The sequence below is a fragment of the Scyliorhinus canicula genome, chromosome 17 (assembly GCF_902713615.1).
Source record: "Scyliorhinus canicula chromosome 17, sScyCan1.1, whole genome shotgun sequence".
NCBI lineage: Eukaryota > Metazoa > Chordata > Chondrichthyes > Carcharhiniformes > Scyliorhinidae > Scyliorhinus > Scyliorhinus canicula.
Genome location: NC_052162.1, coordinates 80906824 through 80929563, shown reverse-complemented (window position 1 = coordinate 80929563; position 22740 = coordinate 80906824). Strand labels below are relative to the sequence as shown.

General features: G+C 42.0%; 1 protein-coding gene across 5 annotated transcripts in view; it reads right to left on the bottom strand.

Annotated features, from left to right (window-relative positions):
- Window positions 1-22740, bottom strand: part of lrch2 (leucine-rich repeats and calponin homology (CH) domain containing 2) — a 178683-nt gene that overhangs the window by 107267 nt on the left and 48676 nt on the right. For all 5 annotated transcript variants that reach the window (XM_038775965.1, XM_038775961.1, XM_038775964.1 and 2 more), the window contains exons 2-3: window positions 6014-6158; window positions 1239-1365 (exon numbers count right to left, since the gene is read on the bottom strand). In XM_038775965.1, coding sequence (XP_038631893.1) covers window positions 1239-1365; window positions 6014-6158 — 272 coding nt within the window. The remainder of the gene's footprint in view (window positions 1-1238; window positions 1366-6013; window positions 6159-22740) is intronic.

Below are 22740 nucleotides of genomic sequence, written 5' to 3'. Positions count from 1 at the left end.
TTTTTACTTTCCGTTTTATTCCTTTTAGTATTACTGGGCTTATTCACTGCGCTCCCCTCAGTCACTGTACCTTGTGCTGTCACCCTTTTTTGATTTTAGACTATGGCCTCTCTGCCTTACACTTTCCCCCTTACTGCCTTTTGTTTCTGAGCCAGTTTTACTACCTTATGACTTCATGCATCGGTTCCCATCCCCCTATATAGACTCTGGGGTAGGACCCGGTTCAATCCCGGCCCTGGGTCACTCTCTGTATGGTGTTTGAACATTCTCCCCGATTTTACCTCCACAACCTTGCCTCTGCCCTGTAAGTGGACAGGCAGTTGCCCCTGTTATGGGTGTGCACAATATTGGAGTATGGCCTTTCAGACCTGCAGGCACTTATTCCCGCACCCCAGAGAACTGGGGCAACAGCTCCAGTGCCCCAAGGCTGCATCCCCAAAAATGAAAATGGTTACTCTACCTCTGATCCTCTCAGCAACCATTGCGTTAGGTTATTAAATTGGAGTTATAAATAGCACCTGTGTGACCTCCCGCCAGGGAACCGGTTAGTAGCCAGGGGACCGGTAGATCGAGCTTCCATCTCGTTAATGTGATGGAGATTGTCCTTAATTGGTATCTCGCCATGTCTAGGCGGGACCCAAATTGTAGTGGGCTGGTTAGATAGCGCAACCTGATCCTTGCCCACCGCGGATCCTGATTTTGGCGTCTCCCACAATTTAACCGGCGCCGCAACACTACCGTTAAAATTGCACCCCAAGTACTCATTTGTGTAAATATTGAGTCACAACTTTTATGTTTGATGCAAAGGCAGCAAAAATTTAGCATTAGTACAAGCAGCTGAAATAGAGAAGCTAGAAGAAAGGTTTTCCACAGATATTAGAATGTGAATTACATCACCACAGGTATCTATTGAAGCTAAACCAATAATGTTTAAGAGGGAATTACACAAACATGAAAGAATATCTTTAGGGATACACACCACAGTACATGCTTCCAGTGTGCAGTTAACTGTTACACAAGACATGATTGCTTTGTATGTTTATATTTCTAAGATCATATGATGTGTCAAACATTTGGGCAACTTGAACTAAAAATTCTAATTTAGTTTTACCAAATACGAATAACCGTTAAAACTAAAATTCTAGTTCTAGGTCAAGTCAAAGTTGCTTACATCCAATAAATGTGGAAACAATTAACTTCCCTACAGCATTAATGAGGGCAAGCAATTTTGCACTTACCAATTCCATTAGGTCTTTAAGCTTTCCAATTTCTTCTGGAAGGGAAACTAACTTATTGTTGCTTACAACTAAAACTTTAAGCGGAAGATTAAAAAGGTATTTTGGCAATGTTGATAGAAGATTTCGACTAGGAAAGAAAACCAAATTCAAAGCCAATCAATTGCACCTCTAAAAACAAAACAGGACATAAATTAGGGACCGATCTGTGATATGCTTTTACTCAGCTGTATAGCCTATTGCCAACAATATGCAACGTGCACGGCAATTTTAATTTCATGAACAAGTTTTTCCTTAATTTAACTTCCTACAAACAAAATTTTAGATTTCTGTATTTAAAAAGATCTTTCACAGATCCAAAATTCAAGGATTATATATCTTTATATATTTAATATAAATAGAAATGGTCTATTGCAGCTAAATATTTAATACATATATATCTCATCATTTACTCAGGATATTGCATGGAACCTTACATCAATGGTTACTTCTGAAGTCCAGCCAATATTGTTTGAGCAACCACTGCAGCTAATTTTCACAAGGGCAAGGTCCCAGAAATAGTTAATCAAAGAATGACCCAATAATCTGTGTTTATTTGTGTTACTTTAGCAGGAATATCGGTCAACACCGGCCATGTGGAATTTGCACATTCTCGCCATGTCCATAACACAAAAGATGTGCACGATAGGTGGATTGGCCATGCTAAATTGCCCCTCAACTGGAAAAGAAGATTGGGTACTCTAAATTTATATTAAAAAAGGAATATTGGTCAAGACATACAAAATTCCATGCTCTCCTCTCAATAGTGTGAATTCATGTCCACTGGAGCAAACAATCAAGGCCCCAGGTTAACCTTGCATTCAAAAAGACAGCGTCATGAACATTCTCCGGTAATACAATAAAGCCTCAGCCTGGATTGTACTCAAATTCATAGTAGGGCTTGAACCCTATACATTCTGATGCAGATGAATGCCATGAATTGAACCAAGAATTTTGTTGACCCCACTCGTCACAATGTATTGCCGACTGAATTGAAAATTCCTGTAGGTAAACTGCCACCAAAAACACGAATGAAGATTGGAAGTTGGGTAGTGAGGGGGCAGGGTGTGCAAAGAAAAATAATGATCATCAGTGGAGAAGTTAGACATTTAGCTTCATTCATATTAACTGGCCTTTTGCTCAAATTGTTGATGTCTGAAAAGATGTTCGACCATTCTCAAAGTCTCAGAAGGACTGTTTGAGGCTGAGCATACCAGGCTCTGTAGATAGCCTTTGCCTAATCATTTACTTTGGCATCATCAATCCAAAGTTCCTCCTGCTCAAAATCCAAATACCCACCAACAGACCACCAGAAGACATTTATGTGAAAAAATGCTTCTAAAGCTTGGAATACAACCACAAATCATAAGGTCAAAAGTGGGGATGTTCAGCACCATTCGTGACTCCTCAGATGATGAAACAGTCCATGTCCAAATGGAGCAAGACCTGGACAATATCCATGTTTGGGCTGACAAGTGGCAAATTACATTTGTGCCACACAAGTATCAGGTGTCATGGGAGTGTCCCTTTAAGAAAGGTTTACTCGCTTATCATGTGATGTGCAGCATATTGGGCTGTGGCTGTCAGGTCAGGGTTTTTTTTTTAAGGTTTCAGTTTTTACAGCTTTGGGCTGCAGAAGGAGAAAGAAGCGATTTCCCCATTTTTCTCCGTTTTCATTTTAAAAGGTGCTCCAATTGGGGGGGGACACACGGTAGCACAGTGGTTAGCACAGTTGCTTCACAGCTACAGGGTCCCAGGTTTGATTCTCGGCTTGCGTCACTGTCTGTGTGGAGTTTGGACTTTCTCCCCATGTCTGCGTGAGTTTCAAACGTGCAGGTTAGGCGAATTGGCCATGATAAATTGCCCTTAGTGTCCAAAAAAAAAGGGTGAGGTGGGGTTACGGGGATAGGGTTGAGGTGTGGGCTTAGGTCGGGTGCTCTTTCCAAGGGCGGGTGCAGACTCGATGGGCCGAATGGGCTCCTTCTGCACTGTAAATTCTATGATTCTATAATAAAAAGCACATTGATTGTGGCTAACTGCCTTGCTAACTTTAAAGATATAGTTGCTTTCCAGAAGGAGGTTGAATCTGCTGGTTGGAACTGGATCAGAATTTCAGGAAAAGGACCAGTCCCATTCAAGTGAGAAAACAGTGTGCTGAGTCAAGTCCTTGAAAAGGGGTTTTGGTTTAAATGGATTTTGTTATTGAATTAGAATAGCTAAGGGGGAATTCATTAATTCATTAAGTGTTATATACATAGATTACTGTAGCTGTGTGGTGTCTTTATTTTTTTATAATTGATAAAAAATCTTGCTGTGTTTTTATATATTATCTACATATATACAATATATATATGTTAACTATATTCTTAGAATAAAACTTGTTTTGATTAAAGTGTCTAGGAAGTCTGATGAATCACGCCTGCAGTGAAGATTTCTTTGCCCATCCTAGTCAAATTTAACAGAAAGGTTGTAGGTCAGGTGAACTTCATAATACACTTTGGAGTTTCTAGGCCCTGGCTCATAACCCAGGCAATGACCATCTTCAACAAAAGAGAATTCAATGGCATTACCATCACTGAATCCCCCACAATCAACATCCTGGGGTTACCATTGATCAGAAACTGAATGGGACTAGCCATATTAATACTGTGGCTATGAGGGAAGGTCAAACGCTAGGAATCCTACGGCAAGTAACTCATCACCTGACCCATCAAAGTCTGTCCATCATCTACAAGTCACAAGTCAAGAGTAATGGAATACCGTCCATTTGTCTGGATGAGTGCAGCTCCAACAACACTCGTAGCTTCACACCATACAGGACAAAGCAACCTGCTTGATTGGTCCTCCTTCCCCAAACATTCAAATCCTCCACCACCGACGACCAGTGGCAGCCGTGTGTACCATCTGCAAAATGTACTGCAGTAATTTACCAGGGTTCCTTCGACAGCACCTTCCAAACCCACGACCACCACCATCTGGAGGGACAAGAGAACCAGATAACCTGGGAACCCCACCACCTGGAGGTTCCCCTCCAATGGACAACATAATGGCACAGTAGTTAGCACTGCCACCTCACAGCTCCAGGGATAAGGGTTCAATTTTGGCCTCGGATGACAGTGTGGTGTTTGTACTTTCTCCCCATGTCTGCGTGGGTTTCCTCCGGGTGCTCCAGTTTCCTTCCACAGTCCAAAGATGTGCAGGTTAGGTGGATTGGCCATGCTAAATTGCCCCTTAGTGTCCAAAAGGTTATGGGGATAGAATGGAGGCATGAGCTTAAGTAGGGTGCTCTTTCCAAAGGCTGGTGCGGACTCGGTGGGCTGAATGCCTCCTTCTGCACTGTAAATTCTATGATTCTAAGTCACTCACTACCCTGACTTGTAAATATATCGGTGTTCCTTCACTGTCGCAACATCCTGGAACTCCCTCCTTAACAGCACAGTGGGTGTACCTACACCTAAAGGGCTGCAGCTGTTCAAGAAGTCAATTCACCACCACCTTCTGAAGGGCAACTAGGCATGGGAAATAAATGCTGCTCTAACCAGTGACGCCCTCATCCCATATATGAATTTTAAAAAGTAATAGGCCAAAGCATAAACTGAAAATATTAACTACAGTTGTGGTGCACGTATGTTCAGGAAATCTCCCCCCAACAGACAATACCTTCCTCAGCACAGAAAGGATCTGTCCAGTCCTGATGAAAGATGATTGGCTTAGTTTCCCTCTTCACAGATGCTTTTAGCCCTTGCTCAGCATTTCCAGCATTTTGTTTTATTTAGTAATTATGAAACTCTTTAAAATGAACAAAGATCCAACTAATACATATAATGAGGCACCCTCATCAGCAATATATCGCTTTTGTGTGTTCCTCTGTTCGTCTTGGATGTGCCGAAAATAATTAAATAGTTTGAACTATCGCATGGCATGGCGGCACAGTGGTTGGCACCGCTGCTTCACAGCGCTGGGTTCAATTCCAGCCTTGAGTGACTGGAGTTTGCACATTTTCGCCGTGTCTGCATGGGTTTTCTCTGGGTGCTCAGGTTGCATTCCACAATCCAAAGATGTGCAGGTTTGGTGAACTGGCCATGCTAAATTGCCCCTTAGTTGTCCAAAGATGTGCCGGTTAGATGGGGTTACATGGATAGGGTGGCAGAGTGGGCCTACGTAGGGTCCTCTCAGTGAGTCAGTACAGGCTCGATGGGCCGAATGACTTCTTTCTGCACTGTAGGATTCCATGGTTCAGGGATTACTGCTAAGGACCAGCACCCTTCCATGCTTCAAATTTGTTTGAAGTGCCATGAAGCGATTTTGAGTTTAAAAAAACTGCAAGTTCAACTCTGTTCCAGAATTTGAGCTCAATTTAGGGTAGCAGCACTGTGCAAGGGAGTCCTGCATTGCCAGAGTCACTATGCTTTGAATGAATTGTTAAATAGGAATCTTGTCTGTTTTCATTGATGAAAGCTGGCCCAAACATGTATGACATTTACTCAAGACCCAAATCCCAATGTCAGCAATACAAGAATAAATTTGCCAATGCTCTGAAGGAGTGTTTAAGGGAATCTTTAAAGGATGGGTGCACAGTTTCCGGAATACCAATTTTGTGTCAACTTGGCCATCATCAATGTTGACTTATTCTCACTTAATGAAATGAAATGAAAGAATGGGTTTGATAGCCTAGCTTAATCGAATTGTAAATTTTAGACTTATTTGTAATAGCTTGTGACAGACAATTGAGCACTTACCTAATATTCAAGAATGTTAACATTTGCAGATTAACAACAGTTTCCGGAATGCATTTGATGCAATTGTGATATAAATGTAATGTCTCTAATGGTGCGAACAAACAAACTTCTTGTGGAACTTCACTAAATCTGTTCTTGGAGAGATCTGAAAGAAAGAAGTGACAATTATGTACCATTTCACTCTTCGAATTCAGGTTACAGTGATCAATTGTCCAAGATGGTTTACAAGTCTACTCAGTCTTTAAGAATTGAGCTTTGCTACCATTTCAGAACTCATTACTAATGAAGCCATTTAAAATAGTCCAATCACATTTTTATTTGCAAATTGTCTATTTTCTACTTTAGAATGCTATTATAGAAAAATACTGAAGTGCCTTTCATTGTAAAGTCTAGAAGCCAGGGAGCAGTCAAAACTAGTTGAACTAATCTATTGTACTGAATCAGCTATGATAGTTCCAAAATTAGTTATCTATAAAAATAAAAGCATTCAACAAGAGATTAGTTCAGAAGGTTAGCTACCTACCCCAAAAAGATGCATCCTTGAATCCTGAGAATTAAATTTTAAAAATTGTAGGGATCCTAAATATGTATATTCTGCCAGTGTGGAATGCAACATTAAATACAGCTGCATTCAAACCAAAGCCTCCTTTTAAGATAATAAAGAAAGACTTTGAAATTTGAATCATTGTGGCTTATCCTCAGTTGTGGAATGCACCCAACTGAGGCGAAGGCAGATTTTTCCAGGATAACAATTCCATGTAAAGATCCATCTCGATCAAAACAAAGTCTTGATTATCCACAAAATAAGGAATGGAGAATCCAGCAGAAACAAAGCAGAAAATGCATTAGTCTTGCTTCCATTATAAATTGCCATCATTTGAAATATTTGTGACAAGACTTGCTCAGTATAACTGAATCCTTTCAAGAAGCTGTGCAATTTAGCATTACTGAGTAAACACAACTGGTTGCTGATGAGGCCCATGAAATGGCTCATAGCATCTGCCTGGATTGAACAGTATAGGAAATATTGAAATAAACACTCAAGTCCAAGCTCCAGCACTCAGTAAGGGATAAAACAACACACAAAATTAAAGACATCTATTTATTAACTCAGATATCAACATTTTCTCATACTACCATATCTACATTTGACCCATTTAATTTAATCTCTTCTAACTTTCATCCTAAATCTCCTCTTTTGTTCTTCTGTTCACTCTCCCATTCCACTTCTCCCCACTATCCCACCCCTCCATCAACTGTTTAAAAATTATATCTCTACTTCTTCACAATTCTTATGACAGGTCATTCATCTTATTATGGGCCAGGGTTTAGAGAACACCAAAGTATATCATGGAGTTCACCTGACCCACAATATTTAATAGATTTTGGTTATGAGGAGCACAAGGGCCTACTTTACAGGTGTGATGCAACAGAGACCGTAAGTATTTTTAAACAAAATACTTCTATGAATCCAGTTAACATTTTATAAACACACAATAAACAGTTTAACTACAAACACAAATAATCCCCAGATACAATACTCTATAGGTATCCCTTAATAACTTTTCTAACAATACCCATAAGTCAAATACCCTTTTTAACAAAGCCAGCAGGTTTGAATTCTCTACAGAAAGCAGTCATCACTTTTAAATTATCAAGTGATATGAAGGCATTCTTTAGCATGGAGAGAGAGAGAGAGAGACCAACACACACCTTGTTTGAATGCAGCTCCCAACTGAAAACGAAACCAAAAACTCAGCTGCAAAACAGCTTCCAGCTCAAAACAAAAGCAAAAGCCAGAAAGACAGCTTAGCTCCACCTTCACAATGACATCACTGCAGCTATTTGATAAACATACTTTTCTGAAAGGGACCCTCAGATGATAATCTGAAACATTGGCAGGAATAACATTGGCCGGAATTTTCTTGTCGTTCAGGCTGGTGGGACCTTCCGGTCTTGCGGGAAACGGCAAACCTCATTGGTAGCAGCGGGATCAGAAGATTCTGCTACCGGCCAATGTGGGCCGGCAGGAGGCATGGGAAATCCAGCCACTAACTCTGCTTCTCCTGCCACAAAAGCTACGAGACTGGTTGGAGCATTTCCATCATTTTCTGTTTTTAAGATTTCTAGCATTTTGCTTTTGGACTACAATTCTAACCCATTTTACTTAACTCCATTAGGTATTTCACAATGAAAAATAGCAGGAAAAGACATGGGAGCACTTGGGATAAGGGACTGAATGGGGGCCATTCAGGAACTTGATAAGATGAATTTTACATTTGATATGCTAGGGAGGTTGTAGGGTGTACTGACAAGGGAATGTCGTATTCAGTAGCCGAGGTAAAAATTAAGAGCAGTGCTTTGTCCTGGATCCAGCCACGTGGGTGATGCGTATGCCATCACACGCCTGCCTTGCAAATATCAAGAGGGGCAACAGGAGGTGAGCCAGTATTAATCCTCCTTGCTGCATACTTATTTGATATAGTTTAAGCTTCCACATTATCTTTCTCCCTTTTGAAACTGGCATCATCACCCATCTCCTCCCCCCCAAAAAAAAAGACATCCTTGACCTATCTATTTCTCCAATTACAGATATATCTTCAATTCCCCTTTCCTGTCCATGATATTCAAATGTGCTGTAGCCTGCCAGTAGTACCTAGATTGAAAAATGACCAATAACAAGAAAATCCCAACTGTCTCCAACTAGAAAAAGCTCAGTACCTTTTCCTTTAGGTTCAGTGTTATCACCATTATAGAGATCATGACCATTAGGTTCCATTAAGGTCCAAGAATTTAACAGCAGTAGCTGGGTATCCAATTAGTACTGGCTCACCTCTTGATGCCTGTCTTGATATTTGCAAGGCAGGAGTGTGATGGCATGCGCATCACCCATGTGGCTGGATCCAGGAAGCACCGCTCTTAATTTTTACCTCAGCTACCGAATACAATATTACCTCGTCAGTACACTATGATTCTACTCTGTGCTATCTACAGAATACTGTCAACCACAATGACTCCAAGCTTACTGTGGTGCAAACACCTTCAGGGATATGACGATCACCAAGAAGGGCAGGAGCAACAACAGCATCAAAGCTGCATCACTTGCAATCTTCTCCCCAGACTGCGCATCATCCTTATTTGGGCTGTAATTCCTTTCATGAGTGGGTCAAAATCAAGGAATTCCCTTCTTGATGTTCCATTGGAGCACCCTTACCACAAGGATTACAGCAATTTAAAGATTAAGTTCATCACTTCCTTGGAACAATCAGGAGAGACAATAAATATGTACATGGCAGTGTTGTCCTCGTCCTGAGAATAAATTAAGAAAAAAATAAGCATATTTGCTAATGCTATATAATGTTCGCAATATCCAAAAGCTCCAACTTGCCAAAGCCTCAGCTATTCCCTGGCTGTTCCCTATTCAGTTGCATTTAGCACACTGTCCAGTCAATTTTCGCTGCATGAAGTATGTTCAGCACAATGACCTAATTTGCTTTGACAGACATTTTACTCCTGATGTACAAGATGACCTACATTCGGAAAAATGATAATTTCATCAAAAGATATGCTTTGAATATTTGGCAATAGTTTTAAAACTTTGCATAAAGACAAAGTGTTAGCAGCTATGTTACTTGGACGAATGAAATGTAAGTCTCTTCCCCCCCCCCCCCCCCCCCCCAACCCCACACACCTACATTGAAAACTAATAATTGCTGTTAGGTCAACAAAAATTCCCATATTTCCCTAAACTTAATTTCTACCATAAAAACCTTCCTCAAAACTTGCATGAATTACATGGCCAGCTTTGTGACCTTTATCTGAGAAAAGAGTTTGTGGCCAATTAACAGGAATTGACAAAATGGAGAGCATCCAACTTTTCTGGATATATAAACAGAGAAAAAGCAACAGTTTCACCATGCTCTTTACAAGGTTAACCACTTGTTTAATTTGCAGTGACATTTGTTTTTATTTCAACTATAGGAGCGACAGAGTCCTCCCCTCACCATAATCATTCCTTGTGGTAGTGAGTTCCATATCTTAATAATTCTCTGGTTTCTCTGAAGATCTACAGCCTATTTGAGGCACAATGCAAAAATGCGACACAATTTTACTGGGTTTAGCACTGTTATAGAAAACCACATTACCCATCAATACATATGAATTCATGACTCCATTGCTTCCAATAATATCACTAGTACTCCACTAAGTCTCAAAATTACTTTCAATTAAACTCTATAGAGATAGAACATAGAACATAATACAGTACAGCACAGAACAGGCCCTTCGGCCCTCAATGTTGTGCCGAGCAATGATCACCCTACTCAAACCCACATATCCACCCTATACCCGTAACCCAACAACCCCCCCCCCCTTAACCTTACTTTTTTTTTTAGGACACTACGGGCAATTTAGCATGGCCAATCCACCTAACCTGCACATCTTTGGACTGTGGGAGGAAACCGGAGCACCCGGAGAAAACCCACGCACACACGGGGAGGATGTGCAGACTCCGCACAGACAGTGACCCAGCCGGGAATCGAACCTGGGACCCTGGAGCTGTGAAGCATTTATGCTAACCACCATGCTACCGTGCTGCCCCAACAGATATACTGTTGGATTTTCAAAAAACAATTTTGGTGCACGCATTATGAAAACTTGGTAAATCGACAATTCAGCGAGTCCACCTACAATAATAATGACCACTTCCCTGTAACATATGCTATTGAATTTCCCTTGGCCGGGTGTGTATTTTATTTCTTTCTAGAAGATTGATGGAACAATTAAATAATAAACAAATAGACCTACAAATAAAAAGAGTGCTGGAAAAACTCAGTTGGTCTGAGAGCATCTATAGAGATTAAGAATTGGTATTTGTACAGCGCCTTTTAATGTAGGAGTAAATCATCTCAAAGAGCTTCACAGGAATAATTCAGCCATAAAAGGAGATATTTGGGGAGCTGAACAAAAATGGCCATTTACCATACAATGACCATCCAAAAACACGTATTTTCCAGCAACGTTGCAGTGACCGAAAGATGTTTTTTTGCGTTTTCCTGTTATTTGATCGAGTGAATCCTGCATGTCTTATATTTTGTATAGATATTTGCCAAATTGTATGAGAAAACAAATTATCTAGCAGGAATAGCTAGGAGTGTAATAAATAAATAAAATAATAAATAATCTTTATTGTCACAAGTAGGCTTACATTAACACTGCAATGAAGTTACTGTGAAAAGAATGTATCTCTAAAATCATAATTATTCTTTACCCTTCATAATACATGCACTTCTCTATTATTAACTCTGTACATTCCCTACTGGTATTTTTGCTCTGCTTTATGAGAACCTATCAGTCAGATTGCACACTCAAAATAATGTGTTCACACCACAAAATTAGAGCTATCGTGCAAACAGGAGATGTCAAAGCACCACCTCCAGAAGTACAGATAAGACTAGTTATCATTGAAACAAGGACCAAAAGTGACCCTAAAAGTGCAGTTAGCAGTGATCGAATGGAATTTGTTCATTACACTTACCCACAGCATTTCAATAGGCGTCACACTGCAATGAGGTCAGGCAACTCAAAACCGTGTACCCCTCCTTTTCTAAGCTCGAGGCCACGTCCCCTAGCTTTGGAGTTTACAACGTTCATGAAAACATTAATAGGGCTAAATTTATCTACTTACATAAGCTACTTTAATACTATTCTCAAAAGCTCCCTTTTCAAAAATAAGTAACTCCTGCATCCCACATCGTTCAGATGCTTCAGGTTAGCTATCAGTTTGGCTGCCCTTTTCCTGCCTCGAATATCTTCGGGCCTTCTATAAACACACCATGACTCTTTGGAATATGTTTTATCTCCATCAATATATCCCAAATTCTAATTAATTTGATTTACTGTTGCTCTAATCTGGGCTGCTGATTTCAGTAGGCTATCCAAAAATATGTCAATGCTCTTGCTTCCTCTACCCCAGAGCCAAATAACTTGGAATTCTGTTTATTTTCTTTGCAGAATTTTATTACATTGCATTTAGCAATGATCACCTGCCCAATTATGCTGGACTAGTCTCTATTGCTTGAAGATTCATCTGAAAATTGATTTGTTTTCTGTTTCCAGCTCTAAACCGTATGTATATGGAAAATAAATGGTCCTTGCAGCACCTACGAATGACCCCCATGATGTAGCTCCATCATCTTTAGTCCACAACAGAAGCTCGCCGGCTATTCCACACCTTTCTTGTGGGCATCAGTAGTGCAGCATAATAATGAGACCGTGCTGAAAAGGACATTTTTATAGCATGTTTCCAAATTCAAAAATTTATGCTCAACAGGGGTTAATTTTCCTCATGGTTTATAGCATTTATGATTCCACTATAAACAGCCAATAATAAAAAAAATTCCCCCATGATTATTTGATGAATTTCAAAAGGCACAAAGTGGCTTAGCTGTACAAAGATAAATGATAAGTAATAGCTTTAGAGAATAGCTGAGTCAAGAAGTCATACAAATGCCCCTCAACACAAGTTAACTACATCCAGATTCAATTTCAATATGTCAAGCAATTGGCTTTACAATATCTATGGTTGAAGTTGAAAAGTCCCTCACTTGGCCATCGGCCACGCAAGGTAGTTAGTGTGCATCTGCCTTCAGGCAAATTCTCATTTGATTTACATCACTGAGCAGATGTTCCAAGTTATCCATGTGACAGGACGAATAGTTCAACAGTGAACAAAACAGATTTCCTTTCATTCTGAGGAATTTTCGTTTCTCTAATATAATGGCAATATTGATCAACAGGAAACAAAACCTTTTGTTCCGATTCAGGCAAGACGTCACATGGCTTTTATTTGCTCGGCACCTCCACTATTGTCAGGTAAGCCAAGGACAAAAAACTGAAAACAATCCTGTTTTCTGGATGCACAATCTTTTTACAATTTTGCTCCTCGAAGGGAGACTCGTGAGAAACAGTACTTTTCCACAAGCAAATACTGTTTGCCATGTTGTTTGAGCTGGCAAACCATTACTGCACGCTTCTCTTGGCAGGGCAGATGCTGAGCTTCATCATTTTGACTAAGAATGCTTCTCAAAACAGAAATTAAAATGCAAGACATCTGCACCAGAATGTTAATAAATACATAACAAGTGGGCAATCTAATGTCATAACACAGAATTGCTCCTAACTGTTGTATTTTAATTATTTGTGCTCGAGGATGTCTATAAAAGCCGGCCTGCTTGGTCAATTTCCTTAAACTTGTTAAAAACTCTCATCTGGCTAGGCATCAAGAACAGATGCAACTTGCATTTAGGAACTCCTGAAAGATCATTGCCATAAACATACTCATTCTTGTAATTAAAAACTTTTCCTGAGTTCTGCAAGTCACAAGAAAATTTCTGAATCAGAATATCCTAAGTAGCACAAAAGTTGGATTAAACAGCATCACAAAGCACTGTTAAGCAAATAATGCTGACAACTATAAATCGCCGTTTAATTTTTTTAAAATCTCAATTACTGGAGTTCAACTAACAAGTGATCCAGAACAGAAAAAATGATTGAACAAAATATCCAGTCATTCCAATTCAGAACCCCAATTCATAATGCATCAGGATGAATTTGGCATTAAAAAAAAACACAATCTCATTCAAAACTTAAAATAGCTTCCAATCACGCATAGCTCCCTTCTTCTCAGAAGGTTTCAACTTTGCATTTCCAAATCTCGAGTCATTGAGTCATAGATCTTTGGTCTATGTCACTCTTAATCTCTGGTTGTAGCACAATTTTTAATGTCATCACCGGAATATGTGTAAGCATGATTTTTACTTTTTGTGCAATATGATGCAAAAAATGTTCCACGTATTTGGGAGTTGGGGCCTCGGGCACATTGTTCCGCTGTACATACTCTAATAGACTGCACATTAGCTATCATAATTTGTTCTTGCTAAGCCTGCATTACAGTAACTACAATTACCTTGACGCTATATTCCTATGCCTGCAACCATAATTGCAGTACACAGCATAGTATCGCCTAAATTTTGGCAAAAAGGAAAATCACAAAAACGTAAAGTGCCAATAGAAAAAAGCATTTTTTCTATTTATGTTCTGCTTATTGTTGCCACCATTCAACAATGAAGACAAACACAGACAACCGGCAACAGGATATCAACAAACCCACAAAAATCCATAAAGAACCGGTATGCTGATTGTTATGCTGAACCATCCTCTTTCTAATGAAACAATAAAAATTACAACCTTAAACAATTCAGGAAAGGTCCAGTTGGAGGCCAATCGATTAAAGTAACAATATTGAAATCCTACTTTTTCTGTTATATAAAGTAAATTTTCTGAATATAAAATTCCTTAAAAAATGTATGAATCTACGAAAAATTGTGTGGAAGGCTCTGTGTTGCATTGCTCTGTGACAAAGATATTGGGCTGGATTTTCCACTCCTGCCCACAACGGAAATTGCTGTAGGTGGGATGGATGATTTGACGGACTATTTAAAGGTTTAGCTCAGTTGGCTGGACATCTAGTTTGTAATGCAGAGCAAGGCCAGTATGAGTTCAATTCCCGTACCAGCCGAGATTATTCATAAAGGCCACACCTTCTCAATCTTGTCCCTTGTCGGAGGTGTGGTGATCCTCATCTTAAGTCACCACCAAGTCAGCTCTCTCCTCAAAGGGGAAAGCAGCCTACGGTCATCTGGGACTATGCTGACTTCACATTTACATTACTGCTTGCACACACAAACTTCCAGCAGAGGGCACTATGCAATGAGAAATGGGGGTTATAGCTAAATGCCTGTGATAAGCAATTTGGCTTTCAAAAGTTTGTTTTTACATCTCAAAACAGTTACGAACATAGAACAGTATAGCACAGTACAGGCCCTTTGGCCCACAATGTTCTGACATATATCAGCCTATTTTCATATATTAGATCTTTACAGGAGGGGACATGACAAATGTTAACAGTTGAATATGAAACAGGTTAACAGAGGTTAAGTGACCTTGCGAATAAACTCTGGTAATCAAGTCATTTAAATTATGGGTTTAAGAAATAGATGGTCAATATAGCCTTAATTTTCACACATGTTTATACTTTACCACAAGAACTAGTCAGTAAGCATAAATTAAGTAAAACGCAAGGTCGCCATGGACCCAGATGGCCTTTGGTTTAACCGGAGGATCACCACACCTTAGGCGAGGATCAAAGTTGAGAAGTCAACCTTCATGAATAACAGTACAGGAAGTGAACCAACGTTGCTGGCCTCGCTCAGCATCACAAACCAGTTCTCTAGCCAACTGAGCTAAACCGGCCCCCAAATGGTGAAGAATGCGCCCATGGATAGTCTCGAACCAACAGCAGGTTAACAGCGAACACACTGGCTAATTGTACTACAGAGACTCAATAAACATACTTATTAAGAGTTAGCAATAAACATTTGAAGGATTTAATGAAGGAGACACACCACACACAGAGTTTTGGGAGTATGTACCAACTTGCAGACAACACTAAAATGGGGGAGGACTTCCGGTGGCAGCATGTAGATCAGGGGTGGGCAAACTTTTCCGTGCAAGGGCCACATTCAGAAATTCACAATTTTAAAGGGCCGCATAGTATATTAAGTAAAATAATTACTTCACCCGGTTATGATTCTGGGCGCCTCATATTGAACATAGAACAGTACAGCACAGAACAGGCCCTTCGCCCCTTGACGTTGTGCCGAGCAATGATCACCCTACTCAAGTCAACGTATCCACCCTATACCAGTAAGTAACCCAACAGCCCCCCCCCCATTAACCTTAAAAAAATAATTAAAAATTTAAAAAAAAATTTTTTAATGACTTGGTGGGCCGCATAAAGACCTTTGGCGGGCTGCATGCGGCCCGCGGGCCATAGTTTTCCCACCCTGATGTAGATGGAAGTCGCACATTGGTGGAAGCCTAGAGTGTCTGGTTTCTGGAGTCCAATGCCTGGTTCTAGGGCCAGTTTTTGGGTGAACTGGTTCAGAAAGGCATAAGGAAAGAGGGAAATGTCGAAGACGCAGAAGAAGGGGGTGAGCGAAAGTTTGCCGTCGAGTGAACGGGTCAGCCCAGCAGCAGGAAAGATGGCAGAGGCTGGGGATCGGGCCACACCCTTCACAGTAGAACCTTGGACCGAGGTGATGGCTGGAGAGTTTCAGAGGCAGTTTGCCAAACACATGGAGGTGATGCATAAGGAGATGATGGCAGCAATGAAGGAGCTCGTGGAGGATGCGATGGCCCCGCTGAAGGTGGCGGCTTTAAAGACATCAGCCAAGGTACGTGAGCAAGGAGAAAAGTTGAAGGGGTGGAGGAAGCTCTGATGCAACATAATGACCAGTTCACCTCGATTGGGGAGGAACTGTGGAGGGTGGTTGAGGCCAGCAAGGACTCTGAGCCAAGGTCGAGGAGGCAAAATTTAAGAATTGCGGGCTTGCCAAGGGGATGGAGGCCCTAGGCCGACTGAGTGATTTGCAAAGATGTTGGCGGAGCTGTCCAGGGAGGGGGGGTGGGGAGATCCCTCCCATTACAAGCCGAACAGGGCTCATCAGTCATTCAGTCCCAAGCTGAAGACAATTGAGCCATCAAGGGTGGTCATAATTTGTTTCCACAAATTCCATGTTAAGGAGAGGGTCCCGAGTTGGGCAAAACAAAGGCATGAAGTGCAGTGGGAAGGAGCCGGTACTCATATATACCAGGACTTAACTGTGGAGCTGGCAAGAAGGCGGACGGCCTTTGATCAGATGTAGGCAGCACTCTACAGTAACTGTGTTTGACCATGGTCTACCCGGTGGTCTACAATTTGAGGGACTTCTACTTTGAGACAGTGGAGGTGGCAAAGGCGTTCGTGATGGCTGAAGGACTGGGGTTAAAATGAGAGATGGGACTGGTGTTTGGTCCTGGACTGACAGAAGGGGGCAGTGTGAAATACTATATACAGCCTCATTTCTTGCTTCAGGATGATTATTTGTACTGTATGTTTGAAGGGGGGGGGGGGGGGGAAACCAATTGGGGGTTTGGTTTTTGGATTGGTTGATCTGGAAGGGCAGTATAGCCTCTGCTAATGGTTACAGTGGGTAGGAGAATATTGAAATTTGGGGTTATGCCGGTTTTCTGGGGCGCTATCCTTTTCACTGGTTTTGTTTGTTTTTTCTTTGTTTTCAGGGACTGGGTCATGGGGAAGGGGATTTGGAGGAGGGGGGCCTGGGCAGAGGCCACACTTCCGCGGGTTGGCGAATGAACGGGAGTGTGGTGTGAGGAGTGGCCGCGGTTGTTGGAATCTGGTCGATCAGGTTTTGATGGGCCTGGGAGGTGTGAAAGGCGAGGGGATGAGGAAGCAGATGGCGAGATTCTGAGAGGGGGGAATAAGGGCTTCAGCGCCAACAAAGGGACAGGGTGGGTCAGGCCCAGCAGGCAGGACCTGGGTGATGATGATAGTGGATAGGAGGGGCGGGTGAGAAATCCCCAATCAGAATAGTAATGTGGAACATGAGGGGGTTTGGGATACTGGGGAAGACATTGGGGGGATTGGTGAAGAGGTCAAGGGCGTTTGCACATTTAAAGAGTCTAAAGGACGACGTGGTGATGCTGCAGGGGACCCATCTGAGGGTCAAAGATCAGGTGAGGCTCAGGAAGGGCTGGGTGAGTCAGGTTTTCCATTCAGGGTTCGAGAGCGGGGGGGGGGGGGGGGGGGGGGGGAAGAGCTGTTAGGGGACTAAAATTTTTGCGATAAGAATGGGAAGATGATGAAGGACTATGTGGGATTATAGGCCAGGAGGATGGAGCTTCAGGCAAGGTTTGACCGGCTGTCTACAGGGAAAGTGGTGCGCCAGTTCAGAAGCGCAAGGGGGGTCAGTTTATGAACATGGGGAGGAGGGAAGCTAGTGGTGGCCATGGAGAAGATTAATAAAGTTTTTGAAAAGTTCTATGAGAAGTTGTATAGGGAGAATCCACCAGAAGAGGAGTGAGAGATGAGCGAGTTCCTGGATGGGTTGGAGTACCCACGGTTGGGGGAAAAAAAGGATAGGACAGGGCTGGAGGAGCCAGTGGGGGAGCAAGAGATAAAGGAAGCAATTGGGAGGACGGAGCCAGCGAAGGCTGTGGGGCCGGATGGATTCCGAGTGGGATATTATAAAACGTTTAAGAACAAGTTGGTGCTGCTGATGGTGGGACTGTTTGAGGAGGTGGTAGGTAGGGGGGTCTTGCCATAGACATTGGGGCGGGCTTCGATTTCCCTGCTATTAATGAAGGGTAAGGACCCGGTGGAGTGCGAGTCGTATCGACCCATGACCCTGCTGAATGTAGATGCTAAGAGATCGGCAAAGGTGTCTCCCGAAGACGATAGGAGAGGATCAGACTGAGTTTGTGAAGGGGAGGTAGCTGTTTCGTAGATTTCATAGAATTTACAGTGCAGGAGGCCATTCGGCCCATCAAGTCTGCACCAGCCCTTGAAAAAAGCACCCCACTTCAGCCCACCCCATCCCCAAGTAACCCCACCTAACCTTTTTGGACACAAAGGACAATTTATCATGGCCAATCCACCTAACCTGCACATCTTTGGACTGTGGGAGGAAACCGGAGCACCTTGGAGGAAACCCACGCAGACACGGGAAGAATGTGCAGACTTCATACAGACAGTGACCCAAACCAGGAATCGAACCTGGGACCCTGGAGCTGTGAAGCAACTGTGCTAACCACTGTGCAACCGTGCTGCACTTTTTAAAAAATAAGCAAGACTCTGCTGCTACAGGACAATTTACTTCAGTATAACATAGATTGATTGCAACCTTTACAGCTTCCAGAACCTGCCGCATGAACAAAGGATTCACACATAATAATTACAACAGGATGTATCTTCTTTAAAACATCTTTTTGGAAACAGTTCTTAGATTTGTTACACGTCACTGACATCTGATACTGAAAGTACATCTACTTTGGTCTTGAATGTTGCAGAGAACTCCTTTGCGAGAAGTTCATGTAAACAAATTCCATCGTGCGAGTAGACCCATTTTTTCCCAGTCCAATTGTATCGTTTAGGCCCACTGATGGGAGATAATAACCAGACCAGATTTGTCAATTTGGAGTTTGTTTATTAATCACGTATGTCCCCAGGGTTTCTCCCACATTTATTGTCAACACACCATTTGCAAATGATACATCATAGTCCTTTGGAATAAAAGGCTGATCTGCGAGATCTTCAAAGAAGTCCGCTAAAAGGTCCAATATTTCCTCTGCAAGTTTTTCATAAGTGGCCTAATCCAGTAAACTTGCATTTCCCATTCTTCTCAAAGACGAGCAACGAATCTTTTTTCTTTGGAACTTCAAGCATCAAAGTGAATATAAATGCTGGAAACCCAACACTAACGTGCTGAGGGAGAGGAGGGAGGCGGTCTGGATCTCCGGTTGAGCAGGCAGGTCGCACAGACACCTGTTTTGAATGCAAGGTTGTTAAATGTGATCATGTCGCTGCCCCAGGAGGAAAGGAGACGGAGGTGCTGGTAGCACTGGATACAGAGAAGGCATTTGATCGGGTAGAGTGGAGTTATTGGAATCGGGCCAAGGTTCGTGGCATGGATACAGCTACTGTATAGGGAGCCGATAGCAAGTGTTCGCACTAAAATGAATTCTGGGTACATGGCTCTGCACCGGGGTACAAGGCAGTGGTGGTGTCCTATGTTACCCCCTTTTGTTTGCATTGGCTATAGAGCCTTTGGCCTTAGTGCTAAACAGCTCGGGTTGTGAGAGGGGATAGTGAAAGGGGGAGTGGTGGAGCACAGGATATCCTTAAATGCTGACGATCTTCTGCTACTGTACATCTTAGTGCCGAGCACGTCTGTGGGGAATATAATGGGCTGCTCCAAGAACTTGGGTTGTCCTCAGGGTATAAATTGAACCTCGGAAAAAGAAAGTATTTTATGGTATAATTTTACTAGTTTGGTGGGAGGAGAGGGGGATTAAGTAAATGAAGGATCGGTTTCTTGGGGGATGATTTGCAAGCTTGGAGGAGCTGGGAGATAAGTATGGGCTGGCGCAGGTGGAAGAGTTTAGGTTTGATATTTTGAGATTTTATAAGGAAGGTTTTCCCGACCTTCCTGATAATGCCAGCCTCCTCGCTGCTGGAGGCGGTATTGTCGGGGGGTGAGGGGTGGGTGGTTTGGAGTGGTATTGACGATTTATGGGAAGATCCATGGATGGAGTTACGATAAAATGGGAGGAAGAGCTGGGTGGTCAATGGAAGAGATATTGTGGTGTGAGGTGCTGCGAAGGGCAAATGCTGATACAACTGAAGGTCGTGTATAGGGCGCACGTCACAAAATCAAGGATGAGCCACCTACTCGAGGGGGTGGATGGATGTTTGTGAGCGATGGGGCCCTGCAAACATGATCATATGTTTTGGTTCTGCCCGGAGTTGGAAATGTATTGGAGGGAAGTATTTAGCGCAATCTCAGGGGTGTTGCATATAGATGTCCCCTAGAAGTTATCTTTGGTGTGTCGGACCGGCCCAAGTTGCAGGCGAGTGCAAGGGAAGACTTTATAGCCTTCGCCTTGCTGATCGCTCATAGGCAGGTTTTGTTGGGGTGAAGGTCAGCTTCCCCACCCTGTGCCACGGCGTGGCGGCGGGACCTGTTGTGAGTTTTTGACCCTGGAGAAGGTGAAGTTTAAGTTGAGGGGTGCGATGCGAAGGAGGGATTCTGTAATTCTTGTGGTTTGTTTATCATGCACTTTCGGGAGTTGGTTGCCGTTGAACTCTATGGGGTGGGGGGTTTGTTTGTTTTTCGTTTTCGATTCACGAGTCTGTTTTAGGTTTTATATTGTTGGGCTTGTCTTTTGTTGTTTTCTTTCTTTGCATGGTGAAAATGATGAAAATATGCCAAATAAAAATACTTTTAAACTAAAATTGGGGGTGCAGTTCAACTCCTAGGAACACTGGCAAATTACAAGACAAATTAATAGTTTTGCAAATGGGCATGTAATAGTCATTCAAAGCTCAATGCAGAAAAGTGAGAGGTGAGAACAAAAGAAACATGAGCAGTATGCCGCTCAGAAGCGAGCCTGCTAAGCCATTCCCATGATCTTTGGCTTCAAATCTTTTCCTGCTTGCTCCACAGATCCTTGAGAGATCAAAAAAAATCTATCGAGCCCAGTCTTGAATAAATTCAAAGATGGAGCATCCACAACCGTTTACGGCAGACAATTCCAAAGATTCACAATGCTCAGTGCAGAATGTTTTCCCTCAGTCCTAAATGAATGACTCCTTATAATGAGACTCCGTCCAGTGTTCTAGATAGGGGAAAACACGGCGGTGTCTATCCTGTCAGGCCCCTTCAATTTTAATATAAAAGCAAATTACAACAGACGCTGAAAATCTGAATACAAACAAACTGCTGGAAACACACAGGGACAGGCAGCATCTGTGGAGGGAGAAACTGAAGTAATATTTCAAGTTTTAATCTTTCAGATTATAATGTAACCGTCCTGCACTTCCCCACCCCAGAGTGTTTTAAGAGTTTATTAATGAATCCTAAAATAGTCAAAATACTGCAGATGCTGGAATCTGAAACTAGAACAGAGGAAGTTGGAAAAACCCATCTATCAGGAGAAAAACATAGTTAACATTTAGAATCCATGAACTCTTTGTCAGAACTGAAAGAGGGTGCTAGCTATGAAGAAAGGTTGAGTAGATTAGGATTGTTTTAGTTGGAAAGACAGAGGTTGAGGGGGACCTGATTGAGGTCTACAAAATTATGAGAGGTAAGGACAGGGTGGATAGCAACAAGCTTTTTCCAAGAGTGGGGGTGTCAATTACGTTGTTTTTTTTACACAGAGGGTGGTGGGTGCCTGGAACGCTTTGCCAGCGGAGGTGGTAGAGGCGGGCACGATAGCATCATTTAAGATGCATCTAGACAGATATATGAACGGGTAGGGAACAGAGGGAAATAGATCCCTGGAAAATAGGCGACAGGTTTAGATAAAGGATCTCGGCGCAGGCTGGGAGGGCCGAAGGGCCTGTTCCTCTGCTGTAATTTTCTTCGTTTTTGTTCTTTGGAAGGAGAATATGTTAGAGCTATAGAAAAGTTGCAACAAAAAGTAGCAACTTTTAAGAACAAACAGCAGATGGCCTGGGGAGGGGTGTTTTGCATAGACACAACACATATATCAAATATATTTTTAAAAGAATTAACCCTGCTTTATTAGACTATTACTAGAACTAGCATACCTTTGCACCAAGTTAATTGCTGTCACAAAAGTTGTCTGCCAATTTGATTTCTTCCTTTTTTATAAAACTTAGTCCCCAGTGACCTGTTGTTGCAAGATCCAATTATTTATTTCTTAATACTCAGTCCAACGTCAGAACTATTATTGGGAGTCTAAAAATAAATTCCCACAGACATTTTCTGACCTTGTTTTTCCAAAAATATTCTTTATTCATAAAATATCACAAAGAATACAACCATTTCAAAATGGTCATCACAGAAAGTGCAATAATATTAAAATTTTCGACATAGATTATGTTGCACTCCGAGGTGCTTCAATACAGTCAAAACATTTACAGACATTTCAAAATGTTCATTACAAAAGCACTGGCATTTAAGTTGTCTACAGAGATCATGTTGGACTATGAGGTGCTTCAACCCAATTGTGTTCGAAAGTAATGTTCACTGTATTTATTCAATGAGAGTCCCATTCAATTTCCAGCCCCTCGGTTCACT